This window comes from Kogia breviceps, chromosome 11, assembly GCF_026419965.1.
Source record: "Kogia breviceps isolate mKogBre1 chromosome 11, mKogBre1 haplotype 1, whole genome shotgun sequence".
In the NCBI taxonomy this organism is placed as follows: Eukaryota; Metazoa; Chordata; class Mammalia; order Artiodactyla; family Physeteridae; genus Kogia; species Kogia breviceps.
The window spans coordinates 90,118,865-90,141,082 of NC_081320.1; the positions used below are offsets into that span (position 1 = coordinate 90,118,865).

The 22,218-nt window shown below is 37.7% G+C and overlaps 1 protein-coding gene and 1 non-coding gene across 2 annotated transcripts; both read left to right on the top strand.

The window, feature by feature from the left end:
• Positions 1 to 4,287: 4,287 nt before the first annotated feature.
• On the top strand, positions 4,288 to 20,572 carry NT5C1B (5'-nucleotidase, cytosolic IB). The gene is made up of 8 exons (XM_059078680.2): positions 4,288 to 4,320; positions 6,325 to 6,417; positions 7,534 to 7,696; positions 8,529 to 8,701; positions 9,519 to 9,648; positions 12,311 to 12,433; positions 12,839 to 13,023; positions 20,243 to 20,572. Exons 1-8 carry the CDS (start codon positions 4,288 to 4,290, stop codon positions 20,570 to 20,572), a joined length of 1,230 nt encoding a protein of 409 aa, XP_058934663.1.
• LOC131766059 (U6 spliceosomal RNA) lies at positions 9,039 to 9,145 on the top strand. The gene has a single exon (XR_009338361.1). It is a non-coding gene; the product is annotated as a U6 spliceosomal RNA (small nuclear RNA).
• Positions 20,573 to 22,218: the final 1,646 nt, after the last annotated feature.

A 22,218-nucleotide genomic window follows, 5' to 3' on the forward strand; every position in this document is an offset into this window, starting at 1 on the left:
AAATTTCTACTTCCTGATGAGAGTGGCTGCAAAATACTGTGTATGACCCCATCAGCCACAGAACCAGGAACTCTGGGCCAAGCACATTACAAGCATTACATATATATTCCTCCCTAAAAGACTCAAACTAGGTATCATAACACCCACCTTATAGAGATGAAAATCAAGGTGCAGAGATGTTAAGGGACTTACCGAGATTAACTACGTGTTAGTAGCAGGGCTGGCTTTTAAATGCAGGTTTATTTGACTCAAAAGCCAACACTGATACCTGATATATTTTGAAGGCCAGTCATGAGAGATGCCATTTCTACAGAAAGGAACTAAGAAGGATAAATCACTTTATCCCCACATTTATTTTGAGTACTATTCCAAAATAAACACTGTGAGTACATAAACACTCTATGCAGAGGTCAAGGGGCTCCCAGGTCTGTTCCACACCTGCCTCAACAGTCACAGACTCTCAGAGGGCTACAGGCATATGTCCACCACTCCTCCAAAAACATCCAAACACATGAATCTAAGAGACTTAAGAATAAGCTCAGATACCTCTCCATCTATTAACTTTCCCAGCCTACACTCTCAAAAAATAGGAAATATATTTAAATCAAGTGCCCAAAGAAACCCCAGTTAGCCTGTATTCCTTGAGGTAGATGGTGGTGGTCAATAATTTCCAAGCCTGGATTTTGCTCATTTAGCTCTGTATTTTGAAAGCTCACTAAGGTAAAGTCAGTTAAGTGAGTACGGTAGGCAAAATTCTAAGATCATGTCCCCACAAAAGACTCTTACCCTTAAATGGTTCCCTCCCTTGTGAATATAGTGGGACATCACCCCCATGAGTAGGTTTTGTACGTGGCAAAAGGGATTCTGTAGCTATAACTTAGCTTACTCATCAGCTGACTCCGGGTTAATTTAAAAGGAGATTTTTTCCAAGTGGATATAACCTAATCATGTGATTTCTTCCAGAACAAAGCATTGCCTCTGTCTGTTAACAAAAGAGAAAGGCGGAGATTCAAAGCAGGAGAGGAAATCAACACAAGAGCGGTTCTCTGTTAATGAGAGGGAGGTCCTGGGGCAAGAATCTGAGAATGGCCTCTAGGAGCCAAGAGTAAGCCTTGGCCAACATCCAGCAACTTGGACCTCAGTCCTACAGTCACAAAAAACTGGACTGTGCCAACAGCAAGAATGGACTTGGAAGCAGATTCCTCCCCAGAGCTTCCAAGTAAGAGCCCATCCTGATTTACACCTTGGTTTCAGCCTTAGGAGATCCTGAGCAGAGAACTCAGTTAAGCCCACCTAGATGTCTAGCCTGAGGAACTATGATATAATAAATACACTTGTTTTAAACTGCTAAATGAATGGTGATCTGTTACAAAGAGGTAGAAAACGAACACAGCAAGCCAATTCAAGTGACAGATGGGGACAAAAGGAAATCCTGACTCTTTCTCCTTTTCCACAACCCATTATGTTGTCTCAGGAAAGGTGACGCTGTGTTGACTAATATTAGGCCCAACATGCCCCAAACTATCCATTCTATGACATGGACGGTGTCCATTACTAACTGTATTAAATTTTCCAAAATAGTCTTGATTGGAAATATCATTAGACCACGTATTCTCATTTTCAATCTGACAGTCTAGTTATGCCATAATAGCATATCTACTTGGTAAGGCATCGATGATAACATCACAGCAATGCTTTCTGCAAAATTCTTTGTTCATAATTCACTAAAACAAAATGATAATGAACACATCTATTATTGCTATGCATGCTATTATACTACCTATAATCCTTACAGCCTTCCTGACAGGTAGATGTTACTATTCCAATTTTGAGGGCAACAAAACTGAAATTTGAATGGAGTCAGTGGTCCAAATACATTGATTAGCAGAGGTAGAATTTGAGTGAATGAGGTATCGTTTACTGAGGCGACAAACACTCAGCAGAAAGCAGGTTTTAGGATTGAAATCAAGAGTTCTGATTTGGATATGGCTATTTGGAGATGCTACTGATCACCCAACTATATTTTTTAATGTACTAATCATTATGGACAGAAAAATTTTGTACTAAGGAACTTGTACTTTAGCTAACGAAAGGAGATACTCGAGAAAATATTATTTATAATAGCAAAAACTTGGAGATCCCCCAAGCATTCAATAGTAGGGAAATACACAAATTGTAGTGTACACACTCTAGAACATTTTGGAGTCATTAAATTTATGATTACTCAAACCAAGTGGACTGGGAGTTACACCACCAGCTCCCCTAGTTTTCAGGCCTTCAGACTCAGAGTAAAGTACACCATTGGCTTTCCTGGTTCTCCAGCTTGCAGACAGTATACTGTGGGACTTCTCAGCCTCCACGATCACGTAAGCCAGTTCCCATAATAAATCTCCTCATATATATTTATATCTATATATCTATATCTATATATATATCCTATTGGTTCTCTTTCTCTGGAGCATGCTGACTAATACAGCTACCTACATATATGTGTAGTTTTCCATGCTCAGTAACAGAGCTAAGAATCAGAATATAATAAAGGAAAACAAACTAGAAAATCTGAAAGAAAAACAAATAATTTTTTATATCACCCTTAGCACTCAGAACAAAACAATATATTTACATATTGATACATAAAATAATTTAAAACACTCATGAGGCTCATATTCTATTCTGGGTGGTATGCTATGGGAAAAGAACAATAATCAAGGAACTTATTGACTATATGGATGCAGAGTTACATAGAAGAGACATGGAAGGGACCAGAAGCAAAAGCAGGTCTTAGGTACAGGCTAGAGGACTGGTCAAAAACCAAAGACTTCCAATCCCTCCTCTCTGCAAAATCCTCCTCCTGTGTTTTGCAGAACACAAGGTGAGACTCACAGCTTTCGTTCCTAACTGCTATTCTAACGCCTGCCCCTTCTCAGCCTGCCCTCTCTGTTCTGTCTGTGCCACTAAGACTACAGAGTTTAGGAAACGGGAAGAATCACCACACTGATATTTGATTGGTTATACATGGACATGAATAAGAAATATTTCTAACCTTCTGTTCCTACAACTAGATTGCAGTGTAGATTAAATCAGTTAATGATTTTTTTCAATTTTAACTTTGTAGTATAGCTGTAGTAAAATTATCAGTAAAATAACTAATATTCGTTAATCACTTATGAATGCCAATCACTGTCTTAAATATTTTTAATTCAACCATCACAACTACCATTTGATGTTGATACCATCGTTATTTCCATTTTCTAAATGAGGAAACTGAGATTTAGGACAATTAAACAACTTGTCTGGGATCACAGTGAGACACGGGTTGGGGGTGGTGGTGAAGGATTCAAACCCAAGCAGTCTAACCTGGAGCATACATATTTAACTATCTAGAAGATCCTTTGGAGAACTTTGATTAAAGCTGTCAAAAACTTCTGATATTCAAACTAAGTCGTCAACTCCCATGAAGAGAGGCCAGAAATCTGTCCCAGTCCATGATGGTTTGACAAAATCAGGCTGGTATGGCACATGTCTCTTACCTAAAATCAGAACCATAAGTGAAGAACATTATTGGACGTTATAAACCAGAGTCAGGGACTGGATTTTACATATTCTTCTCTGTGTGTATACAAGAGGGACAGATTGCGTTTAAGAACGTTTAAAGATGGGGCAAACACCAGCAAAAACAGTGCAAATATCATTCTGCCACACTATGTTTAGCCACATTAAGGGCTTTGACTTAATAAATGGAAATGGCCTTCCCATTGTGAAAGAAACACCAAACACTTAAGCTAAACTCAAGTCTAAACTCTGTGTCTAGAACAAGATCTCAGATGTTAAAAAGTCTCCAGATTTTCAGAAAGTTCTCCAAAATCTGTCAGGATAAATAATAAATACTCAGGTCCACAAATGAGTTTGCCATTCATCTTGGCAGTACCAGAAAGTGTACAGCCACAAATGGAATTGATACAATGAGCAACTTACTAATGTTAAAGAGATTTAAAAAGAAGGAAGCAGTAATACTGATATTGCTACATATTGAACATTTGAACATTGTTTAGACATTGATTCCTAAAAACCCAGACAATGGTTATGAGTGGATGCACTCAAATACTATTTCTTTTTATTTTTTAAGTCACATATTCAGAGAGCCATTTAGTTACTATGGAATCACATGTGATTTCATAAATGTGACCTTCTAAATGCAAAGCTAGACTAAGCAACAGAAACGACAGGAAATGGAGCTGGGGAGAGGGAACCCTGCATAACAACAAAAGAATTTCGATAGTTAAAGAAATGAGTCAAACAACTCTGAAACAGAAAAAGAAGGTCAGTGAATTGAATGTCCTAGTATCTTGCCAAAGAACTGAGGAAATGTAGGTATCAGTCCATCGTTTGCCTCTGGAAATGCTCTGCAGTAATCAAATTTCAGATGATGACCCCACATAGAGACAAAAGGAGAAGTAGAGAACATGAAGAGTGGAGAAAAAGGAGATTAAATCATGTGGTATAAGTCCATCCAATAAGTCAGCACTTATTGAGCAAATGCTCATATGTTAGTGGTAAGAGGTGAAAACACAGTTGCTATCTTTGAAGAATGCACAAGCTAGTAGGAAAGAGAATACATAAACAAAGTACAATTCAGTACTCAGTAAAAGTATGTACAAAAGACACAGGCAACACAGAGGAATGTTTAATACTGGGAACTTCTCCCAGGTCGTGCTGAGCTTGGTTCTGAAGAACACTGAAGGGAAAAGGAGGTTATAAGAAAGGGTGGTATATAGACAAATACAAGTCATTTGGCAAAAATAGAACATAGAGATAGAGTGTAGAATGGAGGGCACACAAGTTGGAGGTAGACAGGATACATCATGAGACTCCTGGTCTCTCTAACCAAGCGAATGAAGAGTGTAACCAGAAATGAAGCATAAGCAGACTTACATTTTATAAATATCACCCTAAATAAATGGGGTAGATGGATCCAGAAGTTGAGAGGATTTAAGGCCATGTAATCTGGTCAAAAACTATATTCTAAGAATGCAGACCCATAACAATCTGAGGCCTGGAATAGGAATGGAGAAGTGGGACTAGATTTAAAATATCTTTTGGAGTAAGTGACAAGACTTCATGGTGATAGTGTTGAGGGGGCTGATGGAAAGATTTTAGGATTAGTTCTAGGATTATACAACTGTGCCATTCTCTTCAGACACAGATTCAGTCATTCAGCTAACATCAACTAGACTTTTCCTGGGTGCAAGGCACAGAGCATAAAGAGATTAACAGACTGCCCCTGAGCACTTTGGTCTATGCTAGAAGTTGAGCTCCTTAAACAGATAAATAACACTAATCTTGATTGCATTACAGCTACTGAATTGGCAGGAAACAATAGAAACACTGCTCCAATACAACAGTACTTCCTGCAGTTGAAAATGAAAACAAATATTTGAATAGATGTCCATGAAATAAGCCATTTTCTTATGCTCCCCTACATGGTCTTCCCTATTAGTTTGTTAATAAGAGACCTCTTTTCACTCTTGATGCTATGAATTAGTTAGAGGATATGAATAGAAGACATGCCTGTTGACTGATCTGTATAGAATTAAAGTCCTTGATTTAAAAAACCTATTATTGATGAGGCTCAGATCCACAGGAAATTGGTTTATGAATAAAAGAAACAAGAGAAGTTTCAGTTCTACGTGGCAAATGAAAAAGTTCCATTAGTAGCAATCTTCAGAGTAACGGAAAAAAAATAGTTGTTCTGTGAACAGCTTCACATTTAAATCCAAGTCCTGCTGACCCCTGGGAAATTCTCCCACAGCATTTTGCATGTTACCATTTTGTAAATGATAAATGCTTCATGTCTCAAATCTATAAACCAACAAATTTCTATATTAAAAATCTGTTTGGGGCTTCCCTGGTGGCGCAGTGGTTGAGAATCCGCCTGCCGATGCAGGGGATACGGGTTCGTGCCCCGGTCCGGGAAGATCCCACATGCCGCGGAGCGGCTGGGCCCGTGAGCCATGGCCGCTGAGCCTGCGCATCCGGAGCCTGTGCCCCGCAATGGGAGAGGCCACAACAGTGAGAGGCCCGCATACCACAAAAAAAAAAAAAAAAAAAAAAAAAAAAAAAAAAATCTGTTTGTATAGTTGACTGATATGTGTTCTTTTTACTTATGCTTGTTAGAACAGAAGAAAAATAATATCTATAATTTATATTTTTGATAGTGGCAAAGAGACAAATTCTAAATTTCATTTATCCTTTGATTCCCCAAACCCAAGGTTTCTAATGCCCCGAGATGAAAAATTAATAAACATTCTTTGTTTCCATATTAAGAATGAGACTGGACCAAGGTACTCAAAAGACAGCCTAGAAGCAGACAAATCTAGAAAGGATTCTGAGACATCAGGAGTTCGTCTGAGCACTCAGGTGAGCTGACCTCTTCAGAGTTGGTGAGAGAATTAAAGAGCAGACAGCATAATAAAAAAAATACTAGCAGGCAGGGGAGTTTGGGGAGAAAAGACTGAGCTATCAAGATTTGTGTTAAGGGATACCTAACGTCCTCGTGGTGAGGTTAAGAAAATACTAGAAGAAGCTGGCCCCTGCCTACCCATCCAGCACACATCCCAATGTTCATGCACAATAAATGGCATAGAAACCTCTGCTCAGCCTGTGGGAGGAGACTGGCCTTTGTTCAAATCAGGGAGGGAAGGGGCGTCTGGCCATCGCATCGACCATCTTCCGCACCATCTTTCAGATGAGGCGTGTAGTCATATACCGCACCACTCGCTGAGATGCTGCCCCATGCTGGGTCACTCAGCGTGTAGACGCTGCCTTTGTGCAGCTGAGGGAAAAGTGCTTCTTGGCCCCTGCCGCACGATACGTATTTATATTCACATGTGCCTGTTGTGGGAGCAGGGCTGGCAGATCACCGTGATCAGGGTGAGCAGAGACCAAACTACTGACTTCGGAGGGGAGCCACAGGCAATCTGGGTGAGGGGAAGGATACTGGGATGGAAACTTCCGCTTGCCTCTCCATGGTCTCCTCCACCCTGTTCCTCCCAAAGGCAGTGCTAGAGGGCGCTATTCCCTCTTCTGCAGCTGCCTGGGAGCCCCGCTACAGCCTTGTTGAGGTACCAGCGGCCTTCATCTTTGTAATCTGGTCAAAAATGTTGGGTATGTCTTTTCAGCATCTGCTAACAAGCTTATCCTTAAGGGCGGAAGTGGGGAAAAGGGAGGAAAAATGCTCAACTCTACTAAGCTCCACATAAGAGGAGTCACAGGTGAAAATCTATGAGATATCAGACTTGTTTCTTGGTTTTGGATGCTCTTCCAGGTAGATTCCCACTTTATTGCTCCTCACAAAAGTTAGGCCAGAGCTAGAATAATACACAAGGGCCGAGACTGAATTACACGTCATAGAGGGCAGGGGGCTTCTCATTGATCACTGCTATATTTAGCTTGCCACTGCTGTTTCGTAAGCATATGTGTGGGAGGACTCGGTGGTGGGGTACTACCCTCCTGGGTCTCTTCTCTCCTTGAAAGGGATCACAAGAATTAACCTTGCTGAAGACAGACTCTCGAGGGTGCCTACTGAGAAATCAGTGGTCTCGAACTTCACGGAGCCCATCCACCAGAGCTCCGTCAGTAGATGAGTCCAGAAGCGAGAACACAAGTCTTAAGGTAGAGATGGGAATGAAAGGGAAGAGTACATGCCATAATAATAATAATAATAATAACATAGATTGATGCTTTCCATGTGCCAGGCCCTGTTCCGTGTACTTTGTATCTTTTAGCTAACTTAGCCCTCACAGACCCCCACCCCCATCAATCCCCAGAGTAAGAAAACCGAAACACAGAGTAACTTGCCTAAGATTTCACACTAGTAATGATCATAGAGCTAGATTAAAACCTAGGATCTCTAGGTCTATAAACTGCACATTGAATGATTAAACTCCATGGTTTCTCCTTCCTTCCTTCACACATTCAAAAACTATTCATTGAGTACCCAAGACTCAGAAGAGGGGGTGAAAATATCAACAAAGGAGATAAATTGTTGAAGAGTATTAGGTTGTGGGACGCTTTGAGCCCTTAACTAGGCCTAGTCACATAAGAAGAAAAAGTGTGTTGTGAGAATTAGTTTTTGGATGGAGAGTATGACACAGGCCCAGACACTGGGAGAACCAATCCATCTGTCTCTGTGAGGACTGGCTCAATAATCTAACCAGGAAACATGCCCTTTGAAACGTGTGAAATACTCACAAAAACTGGAATAATATATGGATGCTTAATAATCTATCTCATACCTTAGTGAAGGAGTCCTTTCTCTAGAATGACTAGAACCAGTTCCTGTTTAGGAAGATGATTCTCTCCAATTGAGCTTCACTGGCACACGCGAAGTTCTGAAGGTGATGGGGAGACACTTTATTCTCCAGCCTACTGACCTTCCCAGCACTCAGTGCATTAATCTCAGAGCAAATGTGGAGACGGATGCCCCTGAGGTGCTTTGCAGAGCCTTCTGGTGGGAACTTCTGGTCTAGCTGCTCATCAAGTTAACTGGAGGACACAGACGGAGACAGTGGCAAGCAAGGTCCCTTCCTCAAGCCTTCTGTCCTACCTGAAGGTCTCTGACTTAGCAGGTATATGTGAAGAAAGTGACAGAACTTTGCAAACTATGTGCCAGCTACCTTGGGGCAAGGAAAAGGACCAAGCAGTAGAAATAAAACACCCCATTCAAATGAGATTAAATTCACTTTAGCTGCTCTTGCCCCAAACACAGCATATTAAGAAAGTCAAGATGCTCTTGGCACTTAGGGGCATGACTTTAATAGAGAAAGTAAGGTTCTTGGAACTTACACTGAAATGTATAGCACTTATAGCTCTGATCCCCTATATAACTTATATAAATATTACACAATAACATCAAAACCAGGCAGAAACAAATGGCACCTCCACATGTTGTAAGTAGAAAGTAGTTATGAGGCATAGTGGAAGCATGAGAAGAAACCACAAACCTATTCTAAAGACTCATGTTTTAAAAAACATACAAAATGCTCACTTTGGCAGCACATGTGCTAAAACTGGGACAACACAGAGACCATTAGCATGGCCTCTGCACAAGGATAACATGAAAATTCTTGAAGCAGCCTATACTTTTCACAATAAAAAATAATCATCAGATGATCAAGAAAGGCAGGTTTTATGACTCAAAAACAAAAACAGACAAACCATAAGAGGGTTAGCCTGATCCTATCTATGTACCTCAGAGGAATAATTCTAGTAAACCAAATGTTGTAACGATTTTCAACAAACATTACCCATCTTTCAGTAAACATTAACTGAGGTCCTATGTATGTGAGGCTGAAAATACCGAAATGAATGGCATAACCCTGACTTAAAGGAGCCACAGTCGCTCAGTGAAGAGTCTTCGGGGCTTGAATTGGACACACCTATGGGATCCTTTCTCTCCAGACCCCCAATGCACACTTTGCCTGGCCCTCTTTACACACGTTTGTGTTTGTAACCTTCAGGCACTGCAGCGTGTCAATGCCAGGCTCCGTGAGCTGTATCCTGATGAAAAGGACTTATTTGATATTGTTCTGATGACTAATAACCATGCCCAAGTGGCAGTGCGGCTTATAAACAGCGTCAATCACTATGGTAAGTAAAATAAATACCGTGTGGAAGAACAGCTCGCTGCTCTGGAAGAGAGAAGCCATGTTATTTTGCTCACTGTGGCCTAACTAATGCAGTGTCTGATAGTGACACCCCCTTCAGCGTGAGGAATGTTTATTTGCCTATGTCAGAACAAGAGAGGCCATGTTCATTTTTAACTTCAGCACAGAGTTGGGCCCAGAGCTCTGGACTTAACTTGTCAAGTGTGAATTTCAAAGTCTTAATCCCAGGTCCTGCAATATATTTCTCTGTTTTATGTTTTTCACTTCTGAACTTGACTTCAAGGAACCGTCAAGCCAGGGCTTTCTCTGTGTGATCAGACTTCTTGCTCACCACAGATGCCTGTCAAAGGTTTAAAGGTTTTTTTACCTTTCCTTTCCACTCTTAACATCTGACTCTCCCCGGCTGCTCTCCCACACATCAGATTCATACTCATGCCGGCAAAACTGTCGTTATTCCTTTACAGGGAAAATTGGTTTCACACTAGTCTCTTTATAGTATTTCCATTAGTGTGTTGATGAATTTAAGGGAGGTCCTCATTTTTCCTCTTATGAATTTACCTGACTTCTTTTTTTTTTTTTTTTTTTTTTTGCGGTATGCGGGCCTCTCACTGCTGTGGCCTCTCCCGTTGCGGAGCACAGGCTCCAGACGCGCAGGCCCAGCGGCCATGGCTCACGGGCTTAGTTGCTCCACGGCACGTGGGATCCTCCCGGACCAGGGCACGAACCCGTGTCTCCTACATCGGCAGGCGGATTCTCAACCGCTGCGCCACCAGGGAAGCCCTACCTGACTTCTTATGTGGGGACCTTTAGCCCATTTTCTAAGTGACATATCCAGTCTTAAGGGTATGTCAAGTCAAAATAAGGTTTAAATTTGGCATATTTAACTTCTAGGTTTAAATTAGGCATGTTTACAAATAATCACTACCTATTACAAGTTATAAGTTTGATATTATATTATCCTAATTATAAGGCCAACATCTTACTGATACACAGTTGAAAATATGTTTACCTTTCAAAAACGCAGTCTTCATAGTATTATGCTATGAAAAGAGAGAATGTATATAAAAGCTTTAGCAGAGATGAGTGGTGTAATCACTCAATAAAGGACAGCTATTATTTGTACACAACAGCCTTACTTGATTTAGTAGGTGATTTAAGTCTATCTATCCCTCACCACACTAAGCCCATTGAGCTTAGTAGCATGAGAAATTCTACTTATTTACATACTAATTCTGTTAATGAACAGATAAAGCCCAATCTTGCACAGCCTTGCTCATGGAATAACAACTTTTCACCTGAAGAGTTAGTTACCTTCTCTTGGTGCTGAAGGCAATTCGTATCTCCCTTTGCTATGGTCTTTTCTATATTATAATGATCTGTTTCCATGCCTGGCTCCTTAGTGAATTGTGATCTCCTTGAGAAGAGGGACAATGTTTTCATCATTTCTGAAGTCCCAGTACCACCGGATAATTTCTGATCATTAAATTAATATTATTTAAGGATTTGTAGAGTACACTTTTATGCCACTTATGCCCAATGTTGGTTTAAGTGAAAAAGTGAGAGTCTTTTGTCCATACCACGGCAAACACTTCCACTTCAACTGTTGATAGACCCCATCCACTCTCTTGGTCCATGAGGATGATAAACAACTGACTAGCTGGCTCAACAACAACTGGCTTAAAATTCTGCTTTATATCATCTGCAGCTGCCCAGTTTTACCATAGATCCAAAACCACTTTGAATGGGTGCATAGCTTATATGCTTAATGTTATACCTTAGTTATTCTCACATCATTGGAACCATGGTTTGCTTTTATAAATAATCCCGTGCTGAGACCTTTCTACATAAATCTTTATCAGAGTTTCAGATTATTCCCTTAGGATAAACTCTTTAAAAAAGGAATCCTAGGTCAAAAGGTATAAGCTGCTTAAAAGCTGTCAATACTTTTATCAATAAATATCAAATTACTTTCTAGACAGCTTGTACCAATTTATACTTTCATCCATAGTGTATGTAAGTGCCTATTTTACAAGCCCCTCACCAACATCTAGTGGGTTTTTTTTAACTGTTGTTGATTTGAAAGGCATTTAATGGTATATTAATGTTAGTCTGCTAATGATTGCATTTAAAATTTCAAGTCAAGAGAGACAATTTCAGACCTTTTGTTGTTGTTTTGGGGAAATAGTTTAAATGCTATCACTACTTGCTATTACTATTGTATTGTTACTAAAGAAATACTAAAATGGTACTTAAAAACAGAGCCACATCTTAACTGGCCCTCTCAACAAGTGAGGATGCTGTAGCTACAGGAAAAGTGCACTGTTCTAGTCTAGACAAGAGTCGATGTGAAACACTGGGCTTAGAGAGTCTTTACGTCTCAGTTTCCTTTTCTGTAATGAGGATAATAATGCCTGCTGTAAGAGCTGTGTGAGAGTAACTGTCATGGCCTATCTGGATATACTTCATAAACTATCATGCACCATTACATAAAATAGCTGAGACATTTTTCAATATTGGTACTACAAAGGTAGTTCTAAAACTTCCGTAGGCACTCATTTATTCCTAAGGTAACTTTCACTTGCACTTCCAGTAGGTATATTGTCTTTAGTCTCTGACATAACAAAGTCTTTCTTGCCTGATAATAGGATTACTAATTGACCGGTTCTGTCTCACTGGTGGAAAAAGCCCCATTGGTTATTTGAAGGCATATCTTACCAACTTGTATCTTTCTGCGGATTCTGAAAAAGTACAAGAAGCAATACAAGAAGGTATTACTTGGTTTCCTCTCTCTAGTTAATAAAGAGGTCTGCACTAGTGTTTCATTCCATCGGCCTTCATGTATGATTATGTGGTTTACGTCATTGTTGGGTTGTCTGCTAAGGTGTTTCCACAAGTGGCAGCCCTTAAGTTTGTCTTTTAGAGCTTTCACCTTCATGGAGGCGGACATCTTCAGAGATTATCCTACACACATTTTACACTTTCCCATCCCTTACAGAAACGGAGGCAGTACAAAGACGACTGTTTTGAGATGTGTGGTTGTGAAGAAGAGTTGTGTCGTCAGGTAAGAGCGAGAGAGGAAATTCGAGGTCTGGGAAGAATTTTTTTTTTTTTTAAATAGACACTAAAACATATGGTCCTAAGAAGAGTATGAATTAATTCCAACGGTCTTCCAGGGATCGCCTCTGCAACAATGTTTGATGGAGCCAAAGACATGGCTTCCTGTGACACACAGCTCCGTGTGGCCTTCGATGGGGATGCCATCCTCTTTTCTGTCAAGTCTGACCATATTACCAAGGAGGACGGGCTGGACAAATTCTTTCAACATGAAGCACTATTTGAGAATAAGCCTCTTGCTCAGGTAGGTTCAATGAGCTCTAATTCATTTTGATCTACTTATTTTCCAACATACCAATATAAATATTTCTTCATTGTGATGACTTTTAAATTTTTTTAAGCAGGTCACTCCTCACTTCTTATCCTTTGTAGTTTTCTCCCCTTGTTTCATGAACTCCTCATTTTAAAGCATCTGCTGCCAACTTTTTTTCTAACTTTAGTGTTCTTTTATCTATCCTTTTGGAAATGTTTCTATGATCTTCTCACGAGAAAGAGTTCATCTCCTCCAAATTATGAGTAACAGAGGTAACACGGCTTACCAATTAGCCATTTCTACGTAATAGTTCTCAAAATAGTAAGGTTATTTCCAACAGGTCAGTAAACATTTGTTGAATCTCTCTGTCCATACCCTTAAACTCCATAAAGGTAGCATTTAATTGAGAAAAATCTGCAAAACTGAGTTTAAATTAAATCAAATAATGAGCCCCAAGCAAGTACAAAATATGAACAATTAAAAGTTTAGGTTTTTTGGAATCAATCCATGAACCGAAGTGTTAAAGTCATGGTCTAAAATGAACAAAACCTGCAACTTCTGAACCAAAGGAGATTTGAACATCAAAGTATTCTCCAAAATGAATATGAAATGATGGATCATTCAGTTTTAATCTATGAATCTTACCTAGGCCTTGTTTTTAAATTGGCTTTTTTTTCTTAGCTCTTCTTGAACTTAAGATCTTAAATATTGTTAGTTTTATTACATATATAAAAGTAGGAAGAGACTATTTGAAAGATGAAAGTTTTACTAACTCACCTCACATTACAGCAAGTGATATTTAAATTCTGTGTGTTTTTGTGTGTGTATGTTTAACTTCACAGTCCCTTCCTAAATTGCTTCTTTAGAAGTCCTGAGCTCATGTCAAAAAGTTGTTCAGTGTTAACAAAGTTTACTATTGAGAGGAAAACCCTTTGTTATATTTTACATAAGTCTGCTTTGCTGAAATTTAGAGACCATTGTACATTAGCCTTTAAGCATTATTAAAATGTTCAAGATCTCTAAAAAAGAGCATTTAAAAAGAAAAAAAATTTCAAAACAAGAATTATTTCAAGATAATCTTAAAATACCATTTTTTTCATCTTAGGGAAAGAATCCAAATTTCTTTTAGATTCTGTACTTATCAGTTCTTTTCTCCATATTTTAAATCATTTTTCCCATTAAACAACTGAAATTGTTAAGTTCAACACTAGTTATTGCAGGAATACCCAATGAATTTTTACTAAGCATACTTGTTTTCATAATGTGGTCCTTCTGACAGTGGAAGAATATGCGATTTTTCACATAGAAAGGGTAGCTTTCCTATAAAGACCAGGCTTTGCCAGATGTTTCCCCTGATGAGAAGGAAGTTATGAGACATGATTCCTAACCAAGGCTTTCAACTATGTTGGTCATGGGGCTTATGGTTTCATCATGACAATATCCCAACTGTCTCCAATGGAGGAGATCTGAGAGTCACCAGCAAATGGGACAGCTGGACAGGATTAATTTCGCCACTCTCACTGTAGCTTATAAAGCCTCCAATGTGGTACCATGACAAGTAATGGATGTCTCCTGATTTGATCTCTATTTCATTTCACCATTCTGGGACAGTGATCTCCGTGTGTGTGTGTGTGTGTGTGTGAATCAGAATTCTTGAGGTATACTTTATATGTAGTATAATTCATCATTTTTAGTGCACGGTTCTGAGAGTTTTGACAAACATATGTGTACAGTCGTGAAACCACGATCAAACTCAAGATACTCACAAAATTCCCTTGTGCTTCTTTGTAGTCATCCTAGCTCCCTATCCTCAGGATCTGTCAAACACTAATCTGATTTCTGTCCCTATAGTTTTGCCTTTTCCAGGTGTCATATAAATGGAACCCCATAGGATGCAATCTTTTGAATCTCACTTATTTTACTTAGAATGATGCATTTGAGATTCCTCTGTGTCATTCCCTGTATCAGTAGTGCGTTCCTTTTTATGGCTGAGTAGTAGTCTGTTCTATAGATGTACCACATTTTTTAATATATTTAGCTATTGGAGGATATTTAGGTCATTTCCAGTTTTGGGCGTTTATAAATAAAACTACTTTAAGCATTTGTATACAGGGTTTTGTGTAAACACAAAAATCTCATTTCTCATGGGTAAATACCTCAGAGTAGGGTTGCTAGGTCACAGGATAAGTATACATTTAACTTTACAGATAGTGCCAAACTATTTTCCGAAGTGATCACACCACTTTGCATTTCCAGTGAAAGAATTTTTTGCCCTGCATCCTTGCCAGTGTTTGGTAATGTCAGTTGTTTTTCATCTGTTTGTTTGTTTTAAGCTGTTCTGGTGGTTACATAATTGTATCTCATTGTGGTTTTAATTTGCATTACCCTAATGACAGACGATATTGAACATTGTATCAAGTGCTTATTTGCCATCATATGTATTCTTTGGCAAAAACATCTGTTCAAATCTCTTGCTCATGTGAATTGGGTTGCTTTGTATTTCATTATTGAAATTTGAAAGTTCTTTGTATTACAATGCTGGATACAAGTCATTTATCATATATTTGTTTTGCAAATATTTTCTCTCAGTCTGTCCTTGTCTTTTCACTCTGTTAATATTTTTCAGTGTCCCTCAATGAGCAGAAACTTATAAGTTTAATGAAATTCAATTTATCTATTTGTTCTTTCATGAATTGTGCTTGTTATGTCATATCTAAGAAATCTTTGCCAACCCAAGGCAAAAATTCCCTCCTATGTTTCTGAACAGAAGTTTTTACAATTTTATGGGGTTTTTTTTTTTTAGAATTATTACCTGTTTGAGTTGATGCATTTGTGCAAAGTATTCAGGTTCCTTTTTACAACTTATGGATATATCTTAATTGTTTCAGCACTATTAGTGGAAAAGACTGGCTTTCTTTTCCTTTAATATAGGTATCTATCCTTTTGCCAATATCACACTGTCTTGATTATCACAGTTTTATAGTCAGACTTGAGATCTGGTGGCAGGAGTCCTCCAAATTTGCTATTTTTCAAAATTCTTTTGACATTCTGATTCCTTTGCATTTGCATATAAATTTTAAAATTAGCTAGTCCATTCCTGGAAAAAAAATCCTGCTGAAATTTTTATTGTGATTATGTTGAATTTATAGCTTAAACTTGGGAGAATAGATATTTTAACAATATCAAGTTTTTCAGCCTATGGACATAGTATACCCCTCCATTTATTTAGGTCATATTTAATTTCTTGCATCAGTGTTTTATAGGTTTCAGCATATAGCTATCACACAAAGTTTATTAGATTCATACCTAAGTATTAATAACTTTTGATGCTATTATAAATGATACTTAAAAATTTTTAACTTCTAATTTGTTTATTGCAAATACACAGAACCACATTTTTGTATACTGACTTTGTATCCTGCAACTTTGTTAAAATCACTTGTTAGTCATAATTAAATTTTTGTAGATTATTTAAGATTTTCTACATAGACAGTGTGGACTGTGAATAAAAACTTGTTTCTGTTCTGTATGTCCTTTATCTTTCTTGCTTTATTGCCCTTGCTAGTACATTCAGTACGATGTTCAACAAGCATTATGAGAGTGGACTTCCTTGCCTTATTCCCTGATCTTAGAGGGAGATCATTCAGTCTTTGACTCTTAAGTATATTATCTATAGGTTTTTTGCAAGGTGCCCTTTGTCAGGTTAAGGGAGTTACCTTCTATTCCTGTTTTGTTTTAGAGTTTTATAATATATCCATGTTGAATTTTGTCATATGTCTTTCCTATATCTATTGAGAAAAACATGTGGCTTCTCTAGTCTGTTGAAATATAAATTATATTGATGAATTGCATTGCTGGTATAAATTCAACTTGGTTATGTTCTCTTATCCTTTTTATATATTGCTGGATCCAATCTGTTAAAATTTAGTTAAAAAATTTTTTTTGCCATTATGTTCTTAAGTGTTCTTTTCTTGTAATATCTTATAGAGTAATGCTGACCTTATAAAATGAGGTGGGTAGTATTTTCTCCCTGTCTATTTTCTGGAAGACTTTGTGTAGAATTGGTATTATTTCTTCTTTAAATATATGGTAGAATTCTCCAGAGAAGCCATCTAGGCTTGGGTTTTTCTATTTAGAATGCTTTTAACTAAGAGTTCAATTATTTTTGATAGATACAGAACTACTATGCAGATTTTCTCTTTCTTCTCTTTCCTCTTCTGGCAGTTTATGAGTTTGTGTCTTTCAAGGAATCTGTCCATTTCAGTTAAGCCACTGAATTAACGAGCATAAATATTTTCTCATATTTTACTATTATGATTTTACTATTTAGGAACTTTAATGATGTATCCCTTTTCATTCCTGATATTAGTAATATTTGCCTTCTCTCTTTTCTTCCCCCCTTGTGGTCAATCATGCTAGGCTTTAACAATTTTATTTATCTTTTTAATAACCAGCTCTTCCTAAGTTTTGAAAGGTGATTTGAGGCTTCTTTTCTATAATAAACATTTAATACTGTAAAATTTCCTCTAAAAGCTACTATAGTTGCATCCTACAAATTTAGATAGGTGGTTTGTAATTTTTACTCAATTCAAAGTACTTTTTAATTCCCTGTAACTTTACCTTTGAGTTATGGGTTATTTATAAGTGGGTTATTTAATTGTGAAATTAAATTTGGAATTTTTCCAGATACCTTTCTGTTATTAATTCCAAGTAGAATTCTGTTGTAGTCAGATAATATGTTTTCTATGATTTCAACTGTTGAAATTTGTTGAGGATTATTTTATACCCAGAATAAATGGTCTATCTTGGTAAATGTTTCTTGTCTACTTGAAAAGAATGTTTATCCTGCTGTTTTGGGGTTGAATATTCAATAAATGTCAATTAGATTAGGTAAGTTAATAGTGTATTATTCAGGTTATATTGCCCAGTGTTTAATATTGTCAGTGATTTTCTTTCTATTTCTTCTATCCACTATTGAGGAGGCAGCATTGAAGACTTCAAGTATAATTGAGGATTAATCTGTTACTCCTTTCAATCATATAATTTTTGCTTCATGTATTTCTAATTTCTGTTGTTTGGTGCCCAAATATTTAAGATTATTATATCTTCTTGGAAAATTAATCCCTTTTCATTATGCAACACCCCTCTCTTTGATATTCATACAGCCATTCTAGCTTTTTTTTGGACTGAGCAAAATCTAATAACAGATGAAGAACTCTCACTAGAAACGGTTGCCAAAGTATAGGTAAAAACTGTGACTAAACATTTACTTAAAAGAAAGTTGGGTCATAAAGTGGAAATCCCCCAAATCAGTGAAGAGATGATAAAATGTTAAATGGTAGAACTCTGGAAATGAGCAAATAGAAAAATAATATTTTAGAGAGAAAAATGACAGAAATAGGTCATAGGTAAAGAAAATCCAACATATGCAAAATTAGAATACCTGAAGAAAACACTGAAATTATGTTATGGGGGGAGGAGGATAGGGTTGTGTGTGGTAAATATAAAGATGCAAACTTATATCAAAATATAAAGCAAGAAAACATCCTGAATTATCAGAATATTTTAATGGATACATTAAACTATTGAAGGTTAAAAACTAAAGGCCACATTATACTATAGGGAAAGAATGAATATAGGGAAGAGAATTATCATCACTGAGACATGCCCTAGTAATATTATTTGACTTCAAATATAAAGAAATAATTCTTTGGGCACCCTGCACACACAAGTGGGGAAAAGAAAATCAAGCTGTCCTGAGTCTTCTCCACAGCAGCACTCAGTAGCAAAACACAGTGGAGGCCTACTTATAAGATCATGTGGAGAGGAAGTATAAATCACAGATTCTATATCCAGTCAAAAGCTCATTCAAGTAAAAAGGAAACAGATAAACAGTTAAGAACATAGTATATTCTCAGGGATTATTATTTCCATAAGATATTCTTGAGAAAACTAATACAAGAGGACACATTTTGGCCAATATGTAGGTGACTACAAACACACAAAGGCACAAATGGGCATAGAATATATTTAACCATAGATCTAAAACTAAAACAACTGCAGGGATTAGAGTGACAGAAAAGAAAGCACATGTTATATGCCCTAACAATGTAGAAATTATTTAACTATTAAAACCTGGAAAAATATGGAGGAAAAAGTTATAAGGAAGAGTAGGTGTACTGATATCTTCAGTTACAACAGCTGATCAAAGGATAAAATGTAAAGCTGAGAGACAGAAATATAAGAATCTTTAATAATTCAAATGCAAACACTGAGAAAGATGAAACAGTTAAAATCAAATGATTGAAGAAAAAATAGAGGATAAGAGGAAAGGTGAAGAAATACCCTAATTTCATTTTTTTTCATTATAAAAAATAATAGATCCTGGATTTTAAAAAACAGAGGACTGAGGGTACTATAAAAAGTTATAAAGGTAACCAATAGAAGGAAATAATACAAACCTTCCTAAATGTTAGAAGAAACACACATGTTCAAATAAAAAAGACACTCAGTGAACAATCTTTTGAAATCTTTAAACATGAAAAATGAAATACAAATTGTAATACAGAACCATTATCACATATATTTGTGATATCGATAAATAGAAATGGCCTAAAACTCAGCTTTTGTTTTAAAAATTAAGACTTTCAGTTGTATCACTTAGCAAAATCCAATTCTATGTTCTATACTAGAGGTACAGCTAAAAGTAAGTGTTCAGAAAGGTTGAAGATAAAAGTGTGGAGATATATAAAGTAATTGTAAATATATAGAAGACTGGATTCAAGCCAAGAAGGAATTGAACAAGATAAAAAGTACACTTCATAATGTTAAAATGTGCAATTCACAAAAAGTAAATGGAAAGAGTAGTGCTTTTGCTGATTAACTGAGCTTTCAGAGTATCCCATTTTGCCATGGATAGTTTACGTCTGTTGCCCTGGTTTAACTTTTTATGGAAGCTTCTTTCACTCTTAAAATATCTGTGTTTAGATGATAAATTATATATGGCCATCCTATGTTTTACTCTAGGAATGCAAGGATGGTTCCATACAAGGAAATATAATCACAAAAATGCAAGGAGTTTCAGCATTGTATCACTGGTCTATGCTGCATGTTTCATGCAGTATTATAAGTTCTTATAAACATCTGCTTTTTTAGCGTTCACTTCCTTTGGCTCACTGAATGACAGCTGTGACATATGTTCCTTTTACAGGGTCCCTTGAAAGGCTTTCTGGAAGATTTAGGCAGACTGCAAAAGAAGTTTTATGCCAAAGACGAACGGTTATGTTGCCCTATCAGGACCTACCTGGTTACAGCTAGGAGTGCAGCCAGTTCAGGCGCCCACATGCTGAAAACCCTTTGCCGCTGCGGTCTAGAGATAGACGAAGCTCTTTTCCTTGCTGGAACCCCCAAAGGTCCCATCTTGGTGAAGATAAGGCCCCACATCTTTGATGACCACATGTTCCACATTGAAGGGGCACAGAAATTTGGCACCATCACAGCTCATGTACCTTATGGAATTAATCAAAAAGAGAACAATTAGGGATGGGAAGGGGAAATAAAGCAGTGAGTCTGGTATTACGGAAGCCAAGTCTTGTGGATCTCTAGGGCAATTAGGTATTTCAGTAGATTAGACCTCAGAACTTTGTTCATTTGGAAAGGTTTTCTCTTGAGTTTTTTAAAACATTTTGAACTCTCAAGTTACCTTCAAGCTACTTCTCTCGGAGCTGTCAATGCTGTTGATGACATTGCAACTACCTCTGTGTGTAAGTCATAATGATGACTCTTTAGAATAAGTTTAGAACTTGAATCCTTGAATGCTTAAAGGACTATGTCAGAAGCCTACTTAGTTTTACAAAGCATTGCTCATTTATGGATGCTGGTAGCTAGAATGAATCATTACCCATCATCATTATAGAATAGTGGGTCTTCACAAGTGGAAAGAGAAGGGTTAAGTACACTCTTGAAAACTGGAGCTTTTTAGTCTGTTGTCTCTGTGAACAGCCTTTTAATCAATGCAAAAATGAAAATACCACTCTACCTGCATGAGTATACCAATTTTGACATTGCTCATTAAGAAATAAAGCAGTTATTCATACAGGTTACTTTCATCTAAGATGAGCTCCAGACAGAGCCTCCTGGAAGCATTCTTTGAAGCTTATTTCCTGGGTTCATTGCCTCTGGACTACAAGGCTTCATATTTGAAGTCTCTGGCTTTGGGCCCAGCAGGTAGGTCCAATGTTTATATGGGGAAAAAAAGCCTTGGCTACCACTTCAAAATGTGACATGAAGTAAGTGTAGTATCCTAGCCTTCACTGTTGTCATTCTGTTGTGATTTTTGTTTTGTTTTAAAAAAAAACTGATTAGTTATTAACCATAATCTACTACATTAGGAACAACAAGCTGGTTATTTTCAGATGTTACCTCATTTTCTCATCAAACCAAACTGTCGTGACATAATATCAATATTATTACCTTCCTTTTTTTTTAATCAATGAAGAACATAAAATTCGAAGAGATTAAGTAGCTTGTCCAAGGCTGTGCAGGTAATAAATGGTAGGACTAAGATTCAGATTTAGATCTCACTTCAAAAGCTGTGATATGCTGTCTGTCTTCTCTTCCTCACACCGTCTCTTGCTCCTTCTCGACCCATCTCCACCTCTAACCCCCCCCACATATGCATATTCCACCCGGTTCTACTTAAAACATACCACTGCTCACACACATCTTTTGATCTGCTTCCTGATTTGATGTAAGGCAGTCCAAAATATAGCAGTCATGACACTTACTGAGTACCTACTGTTTTCTACGCATTCCCCAAGATAAAGGCCACAAGAGAGACTCAGACATAATCCCATCCTTTAACACTCCTTTAGAAGAAGTCCAATGTGCAAGCTCAAATAGCCAACACGAGAGGGCTGTTGGTCCTCAGTGCGAAGCGAGGGTCACACACAAGGCTGAAGCAGAAATCTGCATGGGCTGGAAGTGGTCAGGAAACGGAGAGAACGGAGGTGGGCTTTGCAGGACAGGAAAGATGTGGACGGACAGAAAGGAAGAGAGGAAATGAGCTCCCAGCTCAGTGAGTGTGAGAGGCAGCTTCAAGTTACCGATAGGATGGAATAAAGGCCCCATCCCCTCATGATTTCTGTTCCTGGTGCCTTGTCTAACCCTCAGTGACAGTGCTCGTAC